Below are 8,691 nucleotides of genomic sequence, written 5' to 3'. Positions count from 1 at the left end.
ATATATATATATATATATATATATATAATGTTACTGAATTATAATGTTTAATGCATTAATGTAAACATTATTTTAATGTTGCATCTGGTAAAGGTGTGGATTATATTTTACTTGATATACTACCAGGTAGCTTGTGACTTTCACAAGGGATCAATGAAGTCTTATTTTCATCTTTAACATATCATCAATTATTTTTTATTTAGATTTTATTATAAACATGAATCTCCAAAGTACCCCTAGTGTACGTACCCCCTGGAATATATATATATAAAGAATAGACAGGACTAGGTGTATGTATGAATACATTCATAAAATAAAACGTCTATACAAGTCAAGTGTTCTGTAAATTGTAAACAATACAAATACTGCAAATTAATAAATACTAAATGGATATACATGGGTTGGATGACTATGTAATGATGTACATGTAAAGATGTTTGTATAGGCTTACTATATTTAAAGTGTAAGATTTATATTTGACATTGACTGATGATGTACATAATAAAAATGTGCACACGACTGTACAATTATAATTTATAAAGGCAACTGTGAATATTAGTGTTTAATCTTTTGAGTAAATACTATACTTTAATGTTAAAATACAGTTGTTAATGCACAGATACTTTTTTAAACATGTTTCAGGCTAGTAAGAGAACGATCACTATTGAAGCATGAAGAGGAAGCACATTTTTCCCATGCAACATGAAGGCATCACAGTACCTTTAACAGGAGAGTTTATTAAACAAAGCGAAATGCAAATGATTAAAATACATCCGCATTAATTAGTTTTCTTCTTCTTTGATTTAATGTTTTTAATGAAAATAGTTTTCCTCAATTCTCCCTTAGTCTTCTCTAAATCGTTCTCTCTCTCTGTCTCTGTTCACTGCAGACGTGCACGAGGAGCATAAACATCTACACGTGGGCAAATCCATGACGCAAGCTCGCAGAGAACGTGACGACTGCTGGATGCTGTACGGCAAGTGAAGTAGGACAAAGGAAAGTCGCTTATAAACAAACGAGAGATGTCAGTTTCAAAATACAAAATCGATGAAATCCAACCGGAGATTATATTTAAAAATAAGAAATACATCGCTATTAATTCCTCTTCCTTTGTACTTGATGGTTAAACAATCCCACACTTGTTATATTACATTATATATCTCTCCAGATAACATTTCTGCTCTACATTTACCTTTAACCCCTGACATATTCTACTCCAACATATCCAGAAGTGGTTGGTCCTGACAGGATTTTTTTACAAAGTAGGACAAATCAGAAAAGCTGCTGTTTTCTCCAGACGTATAATGTCTGCAGAGCCCTGCATGATTTCTTGAGGATGGTTAGTCAGCACACTCGTATGTCAGTACAACATGTAAATGTAAGACCACATCCTAATATTTCCACATCACTGTGCAGACAAACACAGGAAATCACAACTCCCTTTGGACATCCAGTTTAACACACACACACACACACACACACACACACACACCATACCTTTGTTAAATGTTCTCTGGTTTAAAAATAGGAGCACAAGTCTGTAGATAACTTGTTAAAAAACCTATGTTGATGAATAACGGTTTAGTTTCTCCTATTATTCTTTGTTTTCATCCACTAGATGGCAGCAGCAGTTTTGTATTGTTCTTCCTATCCAGAGAGAGTAACGCTGCTATCATTTCCATGTTTTTGATACCACGGAACACTCTAAATATTAGCTAGAATGGACCGATGCATGAAAACCACTCTGACCTCCAGAACTGACACGTTTCAAAATTATTTTCTTGTAGTTGAACTACAATTACTTCCAATCCAACACAGACAAATCCCGGCTCACGCGTGCTGATTTTGTTAATTTAGAAGTTTATTTCTGACATTAGGTATTACTTTAGGTGCATTCACAGCTGCTGCTTTGTTTTTAGCAGCTACAGTAACTCACAGTTGTGCAGAATATGATATCAGTCTTCTGCTATCAGTTAAATGATTTTAAAAAGGCAGAAAGAACTTTAACAATTCAATCTGTTTTGGTTTTTGTTGGCCTTGTCAAAGAGGGCCTTCAGCTGCTCCTGGGAGGTGGCTTCCTTCTGCTGCATCAGGTCAGCGTGACCTTTGGTGACCCCCCAACTATCGGGCGTGGCCATCGAGGGGCACAAGGGATGGCCGGACGCGGGCTTCAGCTTCTCCCAGTAGTCACGGCGGGCCCTGCAGAGAGGGAAACCTTTAACTCCAACCAGACTGGAGGTATTTTGAGAGAAAACGTGAGGTTAAAAGAAAGAAGTCTCTCCAGTACCTGGCTCTGACCCAAGGCTTCGTGTGCATCTCCAGACCACTGCCCCAGTTGCCGTGCTTCTCAGAGCCAGCAGGTAGGAAGCCCCTCTCCTTTGTTTGGGTTGAGACGTTGAGAAGCAGCAGTTTGTGAGTGTGTACACGTACTGAACCATGCAACAAGTTAAATAAACAAAATGTAAGAGGGTTCGCATATAGAACACTGAGTGGAGACGCATCTTATTTGCATTTGTCTGGGGAATGCAAAGCCTGGGATAGTCCACCACTGCTGGGTCCCACACACACACACACACACACACACACACAGGCATGCACAAGAGTTAAAGGGTTATACAGTTTCTAGTTCACTTTCTACCCAACGCTGACCCTCAGTATTTCCAAAGCACATGGCTCACTGGTTATTCAGCATAATGGAAAGCTGCATCGGAGTGTGTGTGAACCCTTTGTCTGTTTTAAGAGCACTCAGTATCTTCATGATCCAATACTAATTATGGTTACGCATAAGTGTAGTTTTAGTTGAGTTAATCCAAGGAGACAAGCCTGAGGAATAATGGTTAGATTGTCTTGTCATGAAAACTGCCCAACAGTCGATCAACAGAAAATGAATCCACAAAATTGATGGTTATCAATTGCCCTCGTCATAATGCATTCAATTACCTTTCAGTGTCTTATAGCCTTCATAGTGGCAGACTAGATGCTTACAGCATTGGTGCCTCTCACAGTTCAGGATATAAAGAGATTTTGAAATAGTTTTTCAGAAGCTTCAACCCCTCAAGTACCAAGCTAAGTTCCCATTTATCACCTTCTTAGCTCCTGGTGCCATGATTATTGCAGCAGTGACCGGCCCTCTCTTCTCAGCTGCAGAGTCCCTCCGAGTTCGGAAAGAGCTTTGTGCAGACGTCCACGCTGCGTTTATAATCTGAGGAGGGCGCGGTGCCTGATGTCACTCAATAGGAACCAGCTCTTTTTTTTTTTCTTCCTTTTGGCAAGTTTGCACAAGACAAACTATTGTTCATGAGACTCGTGCTCTACATACATAACAGAACAATAAGAAAATAAATAAAAATCTTTAAATAAAGAATTTACCATCCTGCAGCTTTAAATTCAGTTAATTCAGGTGTGAAGTAATGTCAATCACAAAAGGCACGATATAGCTCAGTACTTAGTTACTTTCCACCACCGCATCTATAAACCACAACTTGGATATCATGAAAACCTCGGATTCAGTTGAAACTTTATGTTTTCCACTTCTTTGAAGCCAGTTAAAAAAAAACAAAAAAAAAAAAAAACACAGAACTCACACATGCTGATTTTGTTCAATTATACATTTATTGCTACACATCATTCAATTATTTTGAAAGAACACATTAGGTACATTTGGAGTGTTGAGGTATTACGGTGGCTGCTTTCATGTTTTTGCAGTAATTCACAGTTGTGATATTTTTTAACAGGCACTGATTCTCGCTTTAAGCTGGAAAGCTAATTTAAAGTTCTACCGTATGATGCCAGTCTTCTACATACAGTGAAAAAGGTCCTAAAAAGAACTTCTCAATCTTTTTGGTTTGTAAACTTCAGGGACTGTGAACACGCCTTCTCTCGTCTTCACTGGTTTTTGTTGGCCTTGTCAAAGAGGGCCTTCAGCTGCTCCTGGGAGGTGGCTTCCTTCTGCTGCATCAGGTCAGCGTGACCTTTGGTGACCCCCCAACTATCGGGCGTGGCCATCGAGGGGCACAAGGGACGGCCGGACGCGGGCTTCAGCTTCTCCCAGTAGTCACGGCGGGCCCTGCAGAGAGGGAAACTTTTAACTCCAACCAGACTGGAGGTATTTTGAGATAAAACGTGAGGTTAAAAGAAAGAAGTCTCCCCAGTACCTGGCTCTGACCCAAGGCTTCGTGTGCATCTCCAGACCACTGCCCCAGTTGCCGTGCTTCTCGGAGCCAGCAGGTAGGAAGCCCCTCTCAGGTGCCAGCTCCTCAGCCAGGGCGCGGATGTGATAGGGCTCGAATCCACAGCAGCCCCCGATGTAGCGGATGCCAACAGCGTACGCCTCCCGGGCATATTGCTGCATGTCCCATCTGGTCAGGATCCTCGGCTCCAGACCTGTGGGAGAGAACACGGTTGTACATTATCTTTGTTTGGGTTGAGACGTTGAGAAGCAGCAGTTCGTGAGTGTGTACACGTACTGAAAGGGAACTCGGGCAGATCAATGAAACCCTGGCAGTTGCAGTCAGGAGTGTGGAAAGCGAGCGGCTGGCACATGTAGTGAGCCTTCAGCCCGGCTTTCTCCACTCCCTCCTTCATCATCTTCACAGTCTTCACACAGGTCTCCGGGTCAAAGTGGCAGTTGACGCCCACAATATCAGCTCCTACGGAGAGGAAACGTGCAAACTTTAGAGAAAAATGACAATCCAGGTGAGAACTGGAGCATCTTTTCTGTTGCTCTCTGTAGCAGTGTGCGCTTTAGTCTGCCGTGTTGTTATACGTCCACTAGATGGCGGCAACGTCAAATCATTTTAAATCCTTTAAACACCGACTTCAACTATAGTTTGAAAAGATGTTATACTAGACTGTTCAATTAATACAAATCTGCATTTATTATTTATACTGTGAACATTTGCATATTACATCCTCTTTTTAAAGCATTGAACAGATCTTTTCATTTCAAAAACAGGTATATTTTCATAGGAACGTTCCATGTTATATTTTAGACTCTTAACCTGCAGTATCAGTTATTTTCTCCTCCTATGCTTATTGTGAACAACCACTCCTTGTATGTAAAAACCTCGTTTGAAATAAACCAGATCCTGAAGATATTTTTAACGATGCTATTAAAGTTGCATTTGGACCCAAAAAAAACATTCAGTACAGGAAGTTGGCGTCGCACTGGTTCCTAAACTAAAAGCCAAAAGAGTTTCTTCTATTGGCTTATTGTAGACAATCAGCTCTGTGGCAAACAAGCGTTTAGGATATTACACGTTTTGTTCAGCAAGATAATCTTCACTAATTAATGTCACTTTTAGGATTTTTGAAGCGTGAATGTAATCTTATGAATGCAGAAGTAAAAAGCTAAAGTTATGCTGTAAAGGAACCGCACCACGGTCACATTAGTACAAACAACAAGGCTTGTTGACGTGATGACGTTTAGTCATCTCATTTAGCCGCTTGTTAGCTAACGCCTTTTTTAAGACACTTAAAAGCTTCAAAATTCACAAGTGGTTTATTTACGGACTTATTTGATATTTAACAACAAAACTTTCAAATCTCTCAAGCTTGCGTTAATCAAACTATTTCAGGCATCTAAACAAAAAGTAAAAAAATACTCATTCATGCATTTTAGGACTCATTCCTGCAGCCCTCTGCTGTGGAGCAGGAGGTTTTAAGACCCATTCATACCAGCCTTGACGAGTCTGACGGCACAGTCTCCGGGGCTGACGCCGTTCAGGTCTCCCTCAGGTCCGATGCACAGAGTTGCAGCCACGGCCTTCCCGGTGCTCTTCAGAACCTGGACGGCCCACTCGGCCTCTTCCACGTGCTCGAAGTACTGCAAGCAATCAAGCATTAACAACATCGACTTATTATTCACATTTTTAATTCAGAAGTTTAAAATAGCCACTGTAGGTGCTAAAGATAAATTAAGATACCAAAAAGAGAGCTTTAACATTTCTCTCTCTGCAACAGCTGCATGTGTAAACTTCCTGCCAACAAGTTCTCCACATCAACTCAAAGGGATTTCATGTCATGTTGCGTCAGCAGCTTCTTTCTGCCGCCACAAAAGTGGGCAAAGAAATGCAGCTCGTTAATGCAGGTTTAAATAGATGCACCGTAACGAGGATCAGGGGCTGTCAGTCAGCAGTGAGCAGCAACATGTTGCCGTTAGTTGGCATTGAGGCAGTGAATGAATGTTATCGGAGAACACCGACGTGAAGATTTAAATATACTGTGGAGCAACGATGGCTGATTGATGGGTGATTGTAGCTGCCTGTGGGGTTTGATGTCATTACAAACAGGTGTCACTTTTCAGAGACTGCGGATTTTAAGAAGTACAAATGGCAGTATTCTCTACAAGGGAGTTATGTTTCATCATGCGTGGCTCTGGACTTTTTCAACAGCAATATAAACCTGATGATGAGGCAGAGATGATCTAATGAAACCGTTACCGGTTGCATTATGGGAAGTGAAGGGTCCAGTGTTTTGACCTTTACTAAAAAGAAAAGATTAAAATCAGGAGATCCTCCCCAGCTTTATGAGAGCATTACTAAAGTTATTTTTTCCAGACATTTGCTCTCATTTCCAACTCACCGACGGTGCTCACCACATACCTCTGCAATCAAGAAGTCCACGTTTTTCTTGACAAAGACATCGGTCTGTTTCTTAAAGATGGCCTTGACATCAGTCTCGCTCTTGCAGCTGAGGTAAGCGGGGGTCTGAGAGACTCCTCCCGCCACCAGAGCATCACCTTCATCAGCCACCTCCCTGGCCAGGTCACAAGCTGCCTCGTTGATTTGCTGCCCCTGCAGATGCAAATAAAAACACTTAATAAAAATGCATCTCCTCAGGTCAAGAGAACACAAAGTTCTTGTTTCTGTTCTTTGGTTTGATGCCAGCTCTGCTGCCGAGCTGCCACCTCCTCCTCGGGACTCGAGGTGAGTCTTGGGAGCAGCTGCAGTCACACAGATCAGAGCTCTACTCACAGTGAAGCGCTGAGTGTGGCCCCTGTTCTCCAGCTTATCGTCGCTTGCGTAGAAAGTGAACGTCTGCATGACATTGGAGCCTGCTCTCAGGAACTCCCTGTGCAGCTGCCGCACTGAAAAACCAGCAGGGCTTCATTCAGCATGTGCAACTAGATGTACAGGTTAGGACAAATATTGTAAAAAAAGGGCAGTACCTGCTTCTGGGTGCTCGGCTGCAGCCTCGGGGGTCCACGGTCCTGCCTTGACATAACCTCTCTTCTCAAGGGCGAAGACGAAGCCTCCGTCCCCGATGATGACCTCTCCCGCGTCCAGACACGCCAAAATACCCTGCGTGAAAACAAACGCGTGCACGAAGCACAGCAATGCTCACAAGTTTGTTACACTTAACCATCTTCGGTTGGCTGTGTGCAGAACCACTTCCTTTTGCACAAAAAAAAGCGCACACACACAACCCGAACCTGAGTTCTGAGGCGTCAAAACTTCAACCATGCAACAAGTTAAATAAACAAAACGATATGTGTTGTCGCATCTTATTTACTCACCTTCTTAGCTCCTGGTGCCATGATTATTGCAGCAGTGACCGGCCCTCTCTTCTCAGCTGCAGAGTCCCTCTGAGTTCGGAAAGAGCTTTGTGCAGACGTCCACGCTGCGTTTATAATCTGAGGAGGGCGCGGTGCCTGATGTCACTCAATAGGAACCGCCTTCTCTTGCACAGCTCATCTTTTCTTCTTCTTTTGGCAGGTTTGCATAAGATAACCTATTGTTCATGAGACTTATGCTCTACTGATATTTTGTGATTTTGACCCATGCAAACTACTAATACAACACTGTGGAAATACTCCTAGTACTTGTGCTACATTCAAAACCTTGCTTAAGTAAAAGTATGTATCAGCAAAATGTATTTAAAGTAAAAGTACTCATTGTGCAGTAAAATGTTCCCTGTCAGTGTTTTACTATCTGATGTTTCTGGATTAATATTCATGTGTATGTTGCATGTTAACTCCTTTATATCCTGTTGTTTAGTTTAATCTACATCAATGCATCATCTTCTAAAAGATCATCTTATGTTAGCATCTTTTTTTAGGACGCTCCTCTGTACCCTGTATCCCTCTATATCTAACGCCATGTGTGATATATAACATGATACTCTGAGACAGTACATGATGTACAGATGCCACATTTGTTGCGGATGTTCTAGTTTATATCTCCCATGTCAAGAGGGTTGAAATGTCTTAATAATCCAGGCTAGCATGTCTCGTTCAGCTCATTTGTACAGTGGTCCTGAGAGCTCAGCGCACTGCAGCTTAAGAAGACACAACATTACACCACATTAACCGCTCCAGCAGATCAGACTGTGGTTGTACTTGACAGCTTCCAGGTGGGAATGTGATCAGGGAGTTTGTTCAAAAGTGAAAAGTTCCCTGAATAAACAAAGAAATGCTGCAAAGTGAAAAGACACAAGCAAGTACAGAAACATTGCAAACAGAGGTAAAGTGAGGGCTCATTAGAATCATTACAGTTCACCCTCAGGGGAACATGAATGTCATTAATCAAAACATTTGTAGAGGAAGAGATACTTGACTACATATGAAATATTTGGCCTGTTGGTGGAGTTAGAGGAAAAATCAGGGGATCACCAAATTCATTAGGATTCATCCTCAGGGGATCATGAATGTATCAAATGCCGCCGCTTGGTCAGTGCCCCTTGGAGATTGGA

General features: G+C 41.8%; 1 protein-coding gene across 1 annotated transcript; it reads right to left on the bottom strand.

Moving 5' to 3' along the window:
* Window positions 1–3,304: 3,304 nt before the first annotated feature.
* bhmt (betaine-homocysteine methyltransferase) lies at window positions 3,305–7,603 on the bottom strand. The gene is made up of 8 exons (XM_076096430.1): window positions 7,517–7,603; window positions 7,169–7,301; window positions 6,975–7,087; window positions 6,603–6,794; window positions 5,677–5,824; window positions 4,467–4,649; window positions 4,155–4,383; window positions 3,305–4,066 (listed from the first exon to the last, which is right to left on the bottom strand). The coding sequence occupies exons 1-8, from the start codon at window positions 7,535–7,537 to the stop codon at window positions 3,886–3,888; spliced, it is 1,200 nt and encodes a 399-aa protein (XP_075952545.1). The 5' UTR covers window positions 7,538–7,603; the 3' UTR covers window positions 3,305–3,885.
* Between the last annotated feature and the right edge of the window lie 1,088 nt (window positions 7,604–8,691).

This window comes from Anarhichas minor, unplaced genomic scaffold, assembly GCF_050575085.1.
Source record: "Anarhichas minor isolate MPS153535 unplaced genomic scaffold, ASM5057508v1 ptg000002l, whole genome shotgun sequence".
Classification (NCBI taxonomy): domain Eukaryota; kingdom Metazoa; phylum Chordata; class Actinopteri; order Perciformes; family Anarhichadidae; genus Anarhichas; species Anarhichas minor.
This window is presented reverse-complemented; position numbering and strand designations above follow the sequence as displayed.

Excerpts from the sequence above, each read along its gene's own strand:
- bhmt (XM_076096430.1), bottom strand. The coding sequence starts at position 7,537 with ATGGCACCAGGAGCTAAGAAG. Across the intron at positions 7,302-7,516 it reads TGGCACCAGGAGCTAAGAAG|GGTATTTTGGCGTGTCTGGA; the intron begins GTGAGTAAATAA and ends GTTTTCACGCAG. Across the intron at positions 5,825-6,602 it reads TGGACTTCTTGATTGCAGAG|TACTTCGAGCACGTGGAAGA; the intron begins GTATGTGGTGAG and ends GATTGCTTGCAG.